Raw genomic sequence first — 15,000 nt, 5'->3', positions numbered from 1 at the left:
ACAGGTCAGCCATCTAGGCCACCAACTTGCATGTTGTGAAAACTCGCTATACTGTAGCTGAACGTTGGGCGAACAATGCACAAAACTGATGTAGTAACATCATCATTATCGTTTTTAAACTCGATTCAGCACTAGTCTGGTCTGGTCTACCCTGAGCCTCATGTTACATCCAACCCTGTGATTCACAAACTAGGCTTTGCGTGTTGATGGAGGTGCTGTCGTCACACAGATTATTAAGCAACATCAAATCACGATTTAAAAGGCATTACTATTCTGATCAGATGTGCTAGTAGACAACAGCATGCTGTACTTGGGACAGGTTTGGTTACTATGGATTGGGCTGTGATGTACACTTGAAGTTGGAAATGTAAGGGCTCCAATGATTGTCTCTCGCTATAAATGGAGTCTGTGATGGCCGCGCAGAGTTAAGAGAAAAAAACAACATTACTGGGTGATTTGCCTTATTTATGGATGTGTGTGAGTTACGTGTGAGTCCCAACTTGTTTTAGCGGAGAGTGTGTGTGAATGTGTGAATGTGGCCTGCAGTCATATCTGAGTAAAGAGCCTTGAGACAACTGTATTGTTGTGGCACTATATTTACATTTACATTTAGTCATTTAGCAGACACTTTTATCCAAAGCGACTTACAAGGATGTATATTCAATTTACATCTACACTGATGGCACATCAGGAGCAATTAGGGGTTCAGTGTCTTGCTCAAGGACGCTTCGACAGTGAGGAATTGAACTAGCAACCTTCTGGTTACTAAACGACTTCTCTACCTCCTGTACCACTGTAAATACAATTGAATTGAATTGAATAGAATGGAGTGACATCATACCTCCTCTGCATTAGCAATGCACATGACGAAGAGCTTGGCGGGGAAGGGGAAAGGCAGGGGGAACTTCTTGTCGTCCGCGCGCTGCTTCAGTGTCTGCAGGGACTGACGCAGAGAACCCCTGCCGATTCCCAGCGATCCGTCTGTTACCAGCACCACCTACAGGCCAGGAAGAGAACAACACTGTTTCTAAAGTTTCTTCTTTTTTCTGGCAAAGGGTTGTTGACATTTGAGCTCAACAGTCTATCACATTATATTCCTCACTTCAGAAGCAACCTGTTGATTGGACGGAACAATGTATGGCTTGTTTTGAGCCATTTTGTTTCTCAATCACAGAGCCCGGACCGTGTACGTATGCCGGCTCTTTTTTGAGCGCACACAGAACGGACAGATAGAGGGCCGTGAGGAGCAATTGCCTGAGATTAACAGAAAGTGTATTGGATTAAAATCGTAAACTCTACCTTCAATTTTACACTCGAGTGACTTCACTGTTTATATTACAGAAGGCATGGAGCAGCACGAGCGTGAAGGGTTACGCAACATGACAGCGTCCTTTACACAGCGCTTTACCGGCTGGGAAAAGAATCTCATCACTGACTGCATTTAAACTGAGGATGCCACTTTTCTTTTGATTTAGAGGCGTGAACTCATGGAATATTTGGAATATTATTATTATTATTATTATTATTAATAATAATAACATAATGCACAGTACCTGGCAAGGACAGCCACTTCCCCACTCCTGTTGCACCACGTTGCTGACCCCTTGCAGGGCGGCCTCCAGGCAGGTTTTATCATAGTCCTCCAGGTTATTCAGGGTCTCCTGCACACACAACAATATAGGTTAGGAGGGGGAGAAAGAGGGAGTGCACCTGTTACAGTTTATGCCATTCTTTACTCTCTTAGTCTCAATTTCAGTTAATGTCATTCTTTACTCTCCTCGGCTCTATTTCAGTTTATGTCATTCTTTACTCTCTTAGGCTCTATTTCAGTTTATGTCATTCTTTACTCTCTTAGGCTCTATTTCAGTTTATGTCATTCTTTACTCTCTTAGGCTCTATTTCAGTTTATGTCATTCTTTACTCTTTAAGGCTCTATTTCAGTTTATGTCATTCTTTACTCTTTAAGGCTCTATTTCAGTTTATGTCATTCTTTACTCTCTTAGGCTCTATTTCAGTTTATGTCATTCTTTACTCTTTAAGGCTCTATTTCAGTTTATGCCATTCTTTACTCTCTTAGGCTCTATTTCAGTTTATGTCATTCTTTACTCTTTAAGGCTCTATTTCAGTTTATGCCATTCTTTACTCTTTAAGGCTCTATTTCAGTTAATGTCATTCTTTACTCTCCTCGGCTATAGTTTATGTCATTCTTTACTCTCCTCGGCTATAGTTTATGTCATTCTTTACTCTCCTCGGCTATAGTTTATGTCATTCTTTACTCTCCTCGGCTATAGTTTATGTCATTCTTTACTCTCCTCGGCTATAGTTTATGTCATTCTTTACTCTCCTCGGCTATAGTTTATGTCATTCTTTACTCTCCTCGGCTATAGTTTATGTCATTCTTTACTCTCCTCGGCTATAGTTTATGTCATTCTTTACTCTCCTCGGCTATAGTTTATGTCATTCTTTACTCTCCTCGGCTATAGTTTATGTCATTCTTTACTCTCCTCGGCTATAGTTTATGTCATTCTTTACTCTCCTCGGCTATAGTTTATGTCATTCTTTACTCTCCTCGGCTATAGTTTATGTCATTCTTTACTCTCCTCGGCTATAGTTTATGTCATTCTTTAATCTCTTAGGCTCTATTTCAGTGTATGTCATTCTTTACTCTCTTAGTCCCTCGTCCATTGGATTTGGTCACTGAACTATTCTAAAGAGCACTGCAGGGAAAGAGTGATGCAAAGAAAAACGCCTGAAATAGCTTACAACTATGTAGAATGACATTCTTGTAATCATTTTGGTTTGCATGTTGCAAGTATACTCTGTGATATTATACAATCGTTAACTGCATTAGATGTGCTCCTTTATACCTGCAGAGTGTTGTAGTCTCTGGTGAAAGGCACCATCAGCTCCCACAGAGAAGAGAAGGCCACCAATGCTGTGAACTCCAGTTTGTAGTTAGTGGCCATGTGTTCGAACAACATGGTGAGTCCGTGGACCGCTAGGTTCTTCCTCTGGAAGTCCTCGCTGCCCTCCAGTGACACTGGGCGTGTCATGGAGAGCGAGGCGTCCATCAGGACCACCGTTGGCATGGTTTCCCACTCACCCTCGCCCTCTTGCAAACTTTAACAAGGCTTTCAGACCTTGCGAAGTCTGGAAAACGAAAAAAAAACGGTTAATGCCAGCGATTTGTACCAGATATTAAAAGTATCATAAGCAAAAAAAATGCAAGTTTATTTAGGAATACTATATGCATATGACAACGGTATAAGTGCAGCAAACGAAATGTGACTTTGTATGTGCATTCATATTGAAATAAACAATTGATTACTCCAGGTAGCATCTGTGCTAAATTAACTTTACAGGAAAGCCTTTGGGCATGGTTCAAAAATCTTAAGTAATCGGTGGTAGATGCAAATCCAATTTCGATGAAGTCATCGCAAACACATCATTTTTATTTCCTTTTAGTCCTAAATAGGGTTTAAGAACTCAGCTAGTTTTAATCGTAATGGAACCACAGGTACCAACCAAGAGCCACTCGAGCTAACCAGCTAGCTAACGTTAGCTAGTTGGGTAACTATACACGTTAAATTATACATAGTTTCTAAATAACGGGGAAACAGTCCAGTGGAAGAGTACCTTGAGCAATCGGAAATTAACGGGAGATCACAGTGTTCTTGATATTAAATTAGGAAATCTTATATCAATGAATTCAATCGATGTGTTTGCTTGCAATCGCGTGTGCACTAGGACACGCAGACGGAAGAAACATTGAACTACGGAACCTTCGTTCCTACCCTCAGATGAGAATGGTGAGGTACAACTGAACTCATACTTCACAGCTTTAAACACCACTTAACCATTCGGGTATCCTACAAATATTATATAATATTATAAAGTATTTGCTTTGCTTTATACCTTATATAAAAGAATAGACTGCATAATGACATTTTTTTTAGGTACTCTATATGCACCAAAAATCACCAAATTACACAACCAAAAAAATATCATTAGGCCATGCACAGACAACAGCTATTGATTCACAGTGGCTTAACAGTTACATTCTGTAGCTAGCCTGCTGGGGTTGTTTAACACTCTGGTACAAATATATACATTATAGTAGCCTATTAGTGATTATATCTCTTTCACAACAAGAGATAGGGGATGCAAAGATAATGCAAAACAAGGTAGGCTATGCAAAATAATCTAAAATTACTAATTTTGCATTCTCATGTAGCCCATTTTGTTTAAGAGGTTGGCAGATTACCGCTGTGGCCAATAATACCTGAAATAAAATGTATGTCAAATCTGTTCACTTTTATGTCAAATCTGTAGCCTGTCCTTTAACCTGCATAACATCTCCAACTTGAAATCCAATCGTCGAACAGTTTGCATAGTCGAAATAATTAGGCAGAAAATGGTGCAACGTCTAATGAGAGTGTAGTGGAGAAGGTACACATAATCCTCTTATAAGACTTCAGGTATTAGGTATAATGCTGATCCATTGTGAAGAGCTGCCCTGCGGTGCGTCCTGATTGACCTAAACCGGGCTTCTGCGCACATAGCCTGCAGAGCCGCTTCGCCGATGGTCTCTCACAGCCAGCTGTGGGGGTAGCACTCTCCATCCACAACGTCGCAGGTTGTCCACAGACGACGTGTCATCCCCGGTAAGATATCAACAGCTTCGATTCTCAATGTGACGTGTCTGTCCCAGAAGTGATATGTTTAAGTTAAGTTATCAATAACTTGTAGGCTTAGTAATGTATTTGTGTCGTCGGAGTGTCACTATTAAAAACTGGGCTGAAACAAACGACCTATGTCTACCTTGGATAACCTTGCCGGCTTGTTCTTATCATAGGATGTCGTTAATTCCCTCTCAAGTAATAATAGAAGTAGATGTAGGCTCTCTTTAAAAGTCACCGCACGTAGACTACATGTCTAGACTGTGATTTTTTTTCAAGCGTACCTTACTGTATAGCTGCGTGTGTGGCGCGTGTGTGGCGCTACATTTTTTTTTGCAGATGTGTGACAAACGGAGATGTGGCACTTATGTATCCATAGCAACACACCACTGCGTACCCTCACTGTGTGCCTTAAAAAAACAGCCACCTGTGTTCCATAAGTAACGTTAAATCAATACGGTCATGCGGAAGGGGGGGGCAACGCTGGACTGTGTCACCTGTTGCTTAATCCTTGAGGTGATCATTTCAACCCTCTGTTCCCTCTCTGTATCCACTGCAGGCTGAAGGAAGGACACACAGAGGATGAGATGAACCAGTCCGTGTCAGGATACCTTCCACCCCCAGCCTTTAGTGCGGGGAGTCTTCGGGGTGTCTGGCTGATATAATTCCCATATGCAATTTCTTTATCAATAGCAAAATAGACACTTGACCACCTGTTTGGACCCTCCACCCAGGGAAAACATGTATCTGACTCGAAGGAAGAGACTTCACCTGAGCAGGATATTATTTTTTGTCTCTGGAATCTTGCTGTGCTGCATATACTCGCTGACCGTCCGCGCCAGGCTACCGGAGCCTTGGCTGGAGGCTCAGATCGGGGATGATCCCATGGATGGGCCAGAGGAGGCGGTGGAGGCTGTGGTCCAAACGCCAGAAGAGACTGCCGCTGGAGAAGATGCTCTTAGCACCGGTACCCCGCCGGTGGACATAAACAAACCAACCGTGGTGGAGCATCCTGTGGGAACATCTGTTGCATCTCCACCGACTGCAGCATCAACCACAACCCCGATGACTACAGCAGATTCGCTGACCACAACAAACTCAGCAACAACAATGACAGCAACAACAGCAACCACAACAACAACAACCACAACAACACAAACAACAAACGCAACAATAAAGACAACTACATCTTCGGCCGAACTGCCCCCAACAACCACCACAAACAGGACGGTTGTGCACTGCATTTTCGTGGATCCAAACCCGTCCCAGCCCAGCCCTGCTCCGACCCCTGCCGTGACCCCCGTGACCCCGGTGCCCGACACCACCCTCACCACCCCGGCAGCTGGTGAAGAGGTCCCCCATGCCAAGGCGGAGTACCCCCATGACATCTTCACCGTGCAGGACCGACGCAATGGCTGGGTGACCCTCCACATCTTCGGGATGGTCTACATGTTCGTGGCCCTGGCCATCGTGTGCGACGAGTTCTTCGTCCCCACTCTGGGCGTGATCACGGACAGGTTGCAGATCTCCGACGACGTCGCCGGGGCGACCTTCATGGCCGCCGGCGGTTCCGCCCCGGAGCTCTTCACCTCCCTGATCGGCGTCTTCATCTCCCACAGCAACGTGGGCATCGGCACCATCGTGGGCTCGGCCGTGTTCAACATCCTCTTCGTCATCGGGATGTGCGCCGTCTTCTCCAGGGAGATGCTCCACCTCACCTGGTGGCCCCTCTTCCGGGACGTGTCCTTCTACATCCTGGACCTGATCATGCTCATCGTCTTCTTCCTGGACAACACCATCATGCCGTGGGAGAGCTGCATGCTGATCGGGGGCTACACCTCCTACGTGGTGTTCATGAAGTTCAACGTGCAGATCGAGTCGGCCGTCAAGGGCCAGCTCATGAGGCACAAGAACATCGTCATCGCTGTGGAGGAGCCCGAGAAGGTGCGGTGTGTGTGTGTGTGTGTGTGTGAGTGTGTGTGTGTGTGTGTGTTGTGTGTGTGTGTGTGTGTGTGTGTGTGTGTGTGTGTGTGTGTGTGTGTGTGTGTGTGTGTGTGTGTGTGTGTGTGTGTGAGTGTGTGTGTGTGTGTGTGTGTGTGTGTGTGTTTGTGTGTGTGTGTGTGTGTGTGTGTGTGTGTGTTTGTGTGTGTGTGTGTGTGTGTGTGTGTGTGTGTGTGTGTGTGTGTGTGTGTGTGTGTGTGTGTGTGTGTGTGTGTGTGTGTGTGTGTGTGTGTGTCTCACTCATGGCTACTGTTGCATGTACATACATTTAGTCATTTAGCAGATGCTTTAATCCAAGGCCACCGTACAAAGGAGAGAACAATCAAGCTACGAGATATAGAGACCTAGTGTAACTAAATAAATAAAAACTACTTTACATAAGAAATAAAATAAAAAGTGCAGGAATGTAACTACCGTAACTTAGTGCGAGTTAAGTACTAGATGGAAGAGATAGCCTAAGGATAAGGAGAGGTAGAGGAAGGAAGAGGAAGGAAGAGGAAGGAAGAGGAAGTGCAAGTTAGGAAAAGAGATGCTCTCTGAAGAGTCTGGTCTTTAAGAACTTCTTCTGACAGGTAGAAAGGTGATACACATGCACTGTGAGAATGAACACATGATGAGGCAGCATAGTTCACTTTAATTCACTTGTTCACTGAGAAGAAGAAAAAAAAAACCCTAACGAGAGAGTAATGACATCCTGGTATGTGAAACGATACTAGCAGAGTTGCAGTTGTAATGGCAGTATCAGCAATGGGGGACAGAATTGCAAATGCCACCAGATTCACCAAAGCTGTTTATACAGCCTTCCCATTCATGTGCAGGCCGTGCATGAAAGGCTGTCAGGTGAGCCTGGCCTGAACAAAAGCGAAGGACTCTTGATAGCAGGGTAATCTTCTGTTATGGGGTGAGCTGCTCGCTGGCATTGTTCGCTTCCTGGAACAGACGAGCGTTTAATGTGATTTTCTAATGTTTATTCATTATGGAGACAGCGGCACACGCACGGTCACACACACACGGTCACACACACACGGTCACACACACACACAAACACACACACACACACACACACACACACACACACACACTCACACACACACAAACACACACACGTGCCGAAGCCTTTGAAGAGGCCGCCTGAAAGGGGACCCTGGTGTGTGAGGGCCCCAGCCACCACTGATGAGTTGTATAGAAATGTTTGACCATCCTTTCTGGTGCTGCTACATTTGAGGCAGACGCACCAGAACAGATGTTTGTTAATCGCTCTATTCTTTAAAACAACAACAACAACAACAGCGTTCGTTCGTTTGTTTCGGACGGCTCGGAGATCCAGGGAGGCCCGCAAGTACGTGCTCATCCCCTGCCTCTCTTGTTCAGCACAAATTGAGATCAACACCTCCCTAATCTGCCACTAACACACCCACAGGCAGCCGCCTCTGCAGCGCCGATCGGTGCCAGATCAGGGCCAGATCAGGGCCAGGTCAGGGCCAAATGTGTTCCAGTGATACCTGCACAGTCACCCGGGATAAAATGCTGCAGAATATCTGGTCAAGATATTGCTGCAGAATATCTGGTCAAATATATTGCATGTGTTCATTCATGCACTGTTATAAGCTATCATGTGTTATTTAGTTTTGCACTGAAATTAATATATTATATTTAGTTATATAGTATATTGAATGTATTATGTGTAAAAGTACTCAGCAATGTAAAAATGCTAGGTAAAAAGCTTAAAATTCAGGCTTTTAACTTAAATGAAGATGCGATTTGGCAGGTGTCAGGGTGCATATCAATCTTAATATAGCCCTCTTCCTATAGTAAGACACGTATGTATGGATTCCATATGTTATGGGTGCAAAGTTGCTCAATGACCACCACCTGAACTCTTTTTACAGCCGACAGCAGTGGACAAACAGTGAAACACATATAGCGTGCCTGCGTGTGTGTGTGTGTGTGTGTGTGTGTGTGTGTGTGTGTGTGTGTGTGTGTGTGTGTGTGTGTGTGTGTATGTGTGTATGTGTGTGTGTGTGTGTGTGTGTGTGTGTGTGTATGTGTGTGTGTGTGTGTCCTCCCCACAGTGCAACATATATATATAGCAGGTAAGGGCAGTTAGTGTGATTGAAGCTTATGTAGGATGAAGTAAGGAGGCTTACCTGAGAGCGATATGAAGCCAAATGCCTAGATTTAAGACCAGGTAAACCCTATGTGAGTGGGAGATCTCTGTAATGAGTAAGGTTGTTCTAGCTCAAGTTCAAGTTCTAGTTCAAGTGTTTTTATCTGTCACATACCTTCATTCCTTAATTTCCCTCGGGATCAATAAAGTATCCATCTATCTATCTATTTATCTATCTATCTATCTATACAATGAATTGAAGTGAAATGTAAAAGGGTCTATGCTCCTCACTGTGCAAAAATAAATAAAATATAAAAATAAATTAATATATTTATAAAATAAATAAATATTTTTATAAATTTGAAAATGTACATAAAATAATAATAAAAAAAATAACTATAATAAAAATAAGGTGTTGAATTAAAATGTTGAATTTAAGTGTCTCACTGCCTAGCGTACTCCATTTGGCAATGTTGTGTAGTAGCATGTTGAGGATGATCCAGACAGTGATAGTCTAGGGTTAGATAGATCCTTAAATCCAATAAGAGAAAATTAAAGCTTGTTTTGGTCTGTGTAGGTTTTCCAGAGATTGAGGAGAATAATCCCATTTCAGTTTATGTGGACTCAACCCAAACAGGAAGTGATGTCATGGAAGGGAACAGATTTGAGCAGGATGTAGCAAAAAAATATCACCTTCATGCCAGAGGATGATGTCACCAATCAGTATTCGATTCGGACATGAAAGTGATTCATCCACTGTAGAGTTTCTCTGAGCTTTGTACTCAAGTCTAGATCTTGACTTCAGTCTTGACGAAGGCCACTATATCTTGGCAATGTTCCAATATTGTTCAAATCATTTGTGCTCACAGGACACTGGAACTGCTGCTGAAGACAGTAGACCTCCTGATCCAGAAGACAAGAATCGATTGAAGGTAAAAAACAGAAACAAAGAATACAAAATAAAGACATTAGTTTGCCTTACTTTCACCCACGCTGCATGCTGTTAATGGTCTCATTTGGTTGTTTTCCGTGTATCTATATTTGAATTTATTTCAATTGCTCAGTTCAGTGCATTGTAACAGCAAAGGTTTGAGATGGGTGTGTGAGCTTACTCTAATAGACTATAGGTGAGACTTACGAGCCTTTTTTCCTGTCTGACTATGTGTGTGTGTGTGCATGCATGTGTGTGTGTGTGTGTGTGAGTGTGTGTGTGTGTGTGTGTGTGTGTGTGTGTGTCTGTCTGTGTGTTTGTGTGTGGTTGTGTGTGGTTGTGTGTGTGTGTGCATGCATGTGTGTGTGTGTGTGTGTGTGTGTGTGTTGTGTGTGTGTGTGTGTGTGTGTGTGTGTGTGTGTGTGTGTGTGCATGTGTGTGTGTGTGTGTGTGTGTGTGTGTGTGTGTGTGTGTGTGTGTGTGTATGTGTGTGTGCGTGTGCATGCGTGTGTGTCTGTCTGTGTGTTTGTGTGTGGTTGTGTGTGTTTGTGTGTGGTTGTGTGTGTGTGTGTGTGTGTTTCCTACCCACAGCTGAAGCCAGCGCTCCAGCGAGGAGGAAGCTCTGCCTCCCTTCACAACAGCACCATGAGGAGCACCATCTTCCAGCTGATGATCCACACTCTAGATCCGCTGGGTGAGGGTAAGAGATGACTGTGTCCCCCATCCATGGTGATCACTGGGTGAGGGTAAGAGTGTGTGTGTGTGTGTGTGTGTGTGTGTGTGTGTGTGTGTGTGTGTGTGTGTGTATGTGTGTCCCATCCATGATGATCACTGGGTGAGGGTAAAAGATGACTGTGTCAGCCAGGAATGGAAGGGTGAATCAATGAAGCTCTGAATGAAAGTCCCCTCTTACATCTTGCTTTACTCGACACCCAAGGTCCTTTACACAATAGAAGGTTTTACTCCCAAACACCACCAAGGCCTCTTAGACCATCACCATTGTGTCCTGCAGACCCTGTGGACAGACAGGTTGGCCTCATGTCCATGACTGCTGGTGTGAGATGGACAGACAGGTTGTCTCGTGTCTATGTTTGCTGTAAGATGGACAGACAGGTGGTCCACATGTCCATGACTGCTGGTGTGAGATGGACAGACAGGTTGTCTCGTGTCTATGATTGCTGTAAGATGGAGACAGGTGGTCCCCATGTCCATGACTGCTGGTGTGAGATGGACAGACAGGTTGTCCTCATGTCCATGATCGCTGGTGTGAGATGGACAGACAGGTTGTCCTCATGTCCATGATCGCTGGTGTGAGATGGACAGACAGGTTGTCCTCATGTCCATGATCGCTGGTGTGAGATGGACAGACAGGTTGTCCTCATGTCCATGATCGCTGGTGTGAGATGGACAGACAGGTTGTCCTCATGTCCATGACTGCTGGTGTGAGATGGACAGACAGGTTGTCTCGTGTCTATGATTGCTGTAAGATGGACAGACAGGTGGTCCCCATGTCCATGACTGCTGGTGTGAGATGGACAGACAGGTTGTCCTCATGTCCATGATCGCTGGTGTAAGATGGACAGACAGGTTGTCCTCATGTCCATGATCGCTGGTGTGAGATGGACAGACAGGTTGTTCTCGTGTCCATAACTGCTGGTGTGAGATGGACAGACAGGTTGTCTCGTGTCTATGATTGCTGTAAGATGGACAGACAGGTTGTTCTCGTGTCCATAACTGCTGCTGTGAGATGGCTAGTGTTGAAGATGGAGATCAGTCACTGCTGGCTGCTGAGAGCCCAGGCACTTATGATGCACATCTCACTGATAACTTATCTGCTCTTTTTCAGTCAAAGCCATTTTCTTTATAGTGCAGATACACGTTTCACTCCTTGCCTTTCCTCCCATGGGACTTCAGACCACAATATTGCGTTGCTCGGCCTAGAGTCCTGCCTGCCAGTTCAGCTAAAGGAGCCTCAACGTATGGACTAGCAGAAGTAGTAAGAGTCGAGAGGAATAGGGCCTTAACGTGGCGACTAACAGTAATAGTAAGACACTCAACATGTGGACTAACAGTAGTAGTAAGAGTCTCAACGTGCGGACTAACAGTATTCAGGGACTCAATGTGCGGACTAACAGTAGTATTAAGAGTAGAGAGGAATAGGGACCGGAATAGGGCCTCAACGTGCGGACTGTATTAAGGGCCTCAACGTGTAGACTAACAGTAGTATTAAGAGTCTCAACGTGCGGACTAACAGTAGTATTAAGGGCCTCAACGTGCGGACTAACAGTAGTATTAAGAGTCTCAACGTGCGGACTAACAGTAGTATTCAGGGACTCAACGTGCGGACTAACAGTAGTATTAAGAGTCTCAACGTGCAGACTAACAGTAGTATTCAGGGACTCAACGTGCGGACTAACAGTAGTATTAAGAGTAAAGAGGAATAGGGACAGGAATAGGGCCTCAACGTGCGGACTGTATTAAGGGCCTCAACGTGTAGACTAACAGTAGTATTAAGAGTCTCAACGTGCGGACTAACAGTAGTATTAAGGGCCTCAACGTGCGGACTAACAGTAGTATTAAGAGTCTCAACGTGCAGACTAACAGTAGTATTAAGGGACTCAACGTGCGGACTAACAGTAGTATTAAGAGTAAAGAGGAATAGGGCCAGGAATAGGGCCTCAACGTGCGGACTGTATTAAGGGCCTCAACGTGTAGACTAACAGTAGTAGTAAGAGTCTCAACGTGCGGACTAACAGTATTCAGGGACTCAACGCGCGGACTAACAGTAGTATTAAGAGTAGAGAGGAATAGGGACCGGAATAGGGCCTCAACGTGCGGACTGTATTAAGGGCCTCAACATGTGGACTAACAGTAGTAGTAAGAGTCTCAACGTGCAGACTAACAGTAGTATTAAGGGACTCAACGTGCGGACTAACAGTAGTATTAAGAGTAAAGAGGAATAGGGCCAGGAATAGGGCCTCAACGTGCGGACTGTATTAAGGGCCTCAACGTGTAGACTAACAGTAGAATTAAGAGTCTCAACGTGCGGACTAACAGTAGTATTAAGGGCCTCAACGTGCGGACTAACAGTAGTGGTAAGCGTAGAGAGGAATAGGGCCTCAACGTGCGGACTGTATTAAGGGCCTCAACGTGTGGACTAACAGTAGTGGTAAGCGTAGAGAGGAATAGGGCCTCAACGTGCGGACTGTATTAAGGGCCTCAACGTGTGGACTAACAGTAGTAGTAAGAGTCTCAACATGTGGACTAACAGTAGTATTAAGAGTCTCAACGTGCGGACTAACAGTAGTATTAAGGGCCTCAACGTGCGGACTAACAGTAGTGGTAAGCGTAGAGAGGAATAGGGCCTCAACGTGCGGACTGTATTAAGGGCCTCAACGTGTGGACTAACAGTAGTGGTAAGCGTAGAGAGGAATAGGGCCTCAACGTGCGGACTGTATTAAGGGCCTCAACGTGTAGACTAACAGTAGTATTAAGAGTCTCAACATGTGGACTAACAGTAGTATTAAGAGTCTCAACGTGCGGACTAACAGTAGTATTAAGAGTCTCAACGTGCAGACTAACAGTAGTATTAAGGGCCTCAACGTGCGGACTAACAGTAGTGGTAAGCGTAGAGAGGAATAGGGCCTCAACGTGCGGACTGTATTAAGGGCCTCAACGTGTGGACTAACAGTAGTGGTAAGCGTAGAGAGGAATAGGGCCTCAACGTGCGGACTGTATTAAGGGCCTCAACGTGTGGACTAACAGTAGTAGTAAGAGTCTCAACATGTGGACTAACAGTAGTAGTAAGAGTCTCGACGTGTGGACTAACAGTAGTAGTAAGAGTCTCAACGTGTGGACTAATAGTAGTATTACGTTTTTTTATATAGGTTTTCTCTGTCATGTCACCATCAAATTGTTAATAGTCGGCATTGGCAACAACAGATAGACAGAACAACTGGATGAGGACTATAGTGTGTAAATTGCACCACTGTTATGTCATAGAAGTTACTTCATACAGTTGATAAGAATGCATCCCAACCTTTAGAGGTGCTGCTAGTGTTGGTGTGGCCTACTGCTAGTGTTGGTCTGGCCTACTGCTAGTGTTGGTGTGGCCTACTGCTAGTGTTGGTGTGGCCTACTGCTAGTGTTGGTGTGGCACAATGCTCTTGTTGGTGTGGCATACTGCTAGTCTTGGTGTGGCGTACTGCTAGTGTTGGTGTGGCGTACTGCTAGTGTTGCTGTGGCCTACTGCTCTTGTTGGTGTGGCCTACTGCTAGTGTTGGTCTGGGCCTACTGCTAGTGTTGGTCTGGCCTACTGCTAGTGTTGGTGTGGTCTACTGCTAGTGTTGGTCTGGCCTACTGCTAGTGTTGGTGTGGCCTACTGCTAGTGTTGGTGTGGCCTACTGCTAGTGTTGGTGTGGCCTACTGCTAGTGTTGGTGTGGCACACTGCTAGTGTTGGTCTGGGCCTGCAGTCATGACACATATCTGAAGTGGGACAGCTTGTGTCTGTGTCTCTATCTGTGCTTGTGGATACTCTGTTTTAGTTGGGGTTTTTTTCTCACACACTTGTTGATTATGTAGAGGGCAGGTCATATTTGTCCATGACATCAGAGTTACACATCATTGATGATGTAGAGGGCAGGTAATATTGGACTATGACATCAGAGTTACACATCATTGATGATGTAGAGGGCAGGTAATATTGGACTATGGCATCAGAGTAACACATCATTGATGATGTAGAGGGCAGGTAATATTGGACTATGGCATCAGAGTAACACATCATTGATGATGTAGAGGGCAGGTAATATTGGACTATGACATCAGAGTTACACATCATTGATGATGTAGAGGGAAGGTAATATTGGACTATGACATCAGAGTTACACATCATTGATAGATAGATAGATGGATGAATATTTTATTAATCCCGAGGGAAATGTAGGTATTGATTTACACATCATTGATGATGTAGAGGGCAGGTCATATTGGTCCATGCCATCAGAGTTACACATCATTGATGATGTAGAGGGCAGGTCATATTGGGCCATGATTTCAGAGTTACACATCATATTTGGCCATGAGATCAGAGTTACACATCATTGATAGATAGATAGATGGATGAATATTTTATTAATCCTGAGGGAAATTTAGGTATTGATTTACACATCATTGATGATGTAGAGGGCAGGTCGTATTAGGCTATGACATCACAGTTACACATCACTGATGATGTAGAGGGCAGGTTATATTGGGCTATGACATCACAGTTACACATCAT

At 44.5% G+C, this 15,000-nt stretch overlaps 2 protein-coding genes across 2 annotated transcripts in view; one reads left to right on the top strand and one right to left on the bottom strand.

Moving 5' to 3' along the window:
* Window positions 1-3,747, bottom strand: part of ints14 (integrator complex subunit 14) — a gene marked incomplete at its 3' end in the record, with an annotated part of 8,791 nt that extends 5,044 nt beyond the window's left edge. Inside the window, exons 1-4 of the mRNA XM_080847781.1 lie at window positions 3,637-3,747; window positions 2,868-3,150; window positions 1,554-1,661; window positions 842-997 (exon numbers count right to left, since the gene is read on the bottom strand). Of these exons, the coding sequence (XP_080703907.1) occupies window positions 842-997; window positions 1,554-1,661; window positions 2,868-3,089 (486 nt within the window). The 5' untranslated portion in view covers window positions 3,090-3,150; window positions 3,637-3,747. The remainder of the gene's footprint in view (window positions 1-841; window positions 998-1,553; window positions 1,662-2,867; window positions 3,151-3,636) is intronic.
* A 1,673-nt stretch (window positions 3,748-5,420) lies between these two features.
* slc24a1 (solute carrier family 24 member 1) overlaps window positions 5,421-15,000 on the top strand; it is a gene marked incomplete at both ends in the record, with an annotated part of 22,144 nt that continues 12,564 nt past the window's right edge. The window contains 3 exons of the mRNA XM_080847124.1: window positions 5,421-6,623; window positions 9,657-9,719; window positions 10,310-10,418. Coding sequence (XP_080703250.1) covers window positions 5,421-6,623; window positions 9,657-9,719; window positions 10,310-10,418 — 1,375 coding nt within the window. The remainder of the gene's footprint in view (window positions 6,624-9,656; window positions 9,720-10,309; window positions 10,419-15,000) is intronic.

This window comes from Sprattus sprattus, assembly GCF_963457725.1.
Source record: "Sprattus sprattus genome assembly, chromosome: 11".
Lineage (NCBI taxonomy): Eukaryota > Metazoa > Chordata > Actinopteri > Clupeiformes > Clupeidae > Sprattus > Sprattus sprattus.
The sequence above is the reverse complement of the archived record's forward strand: the minus strand, read 5'-3'. Positions and strand labels throughout refer to the sequence as shown.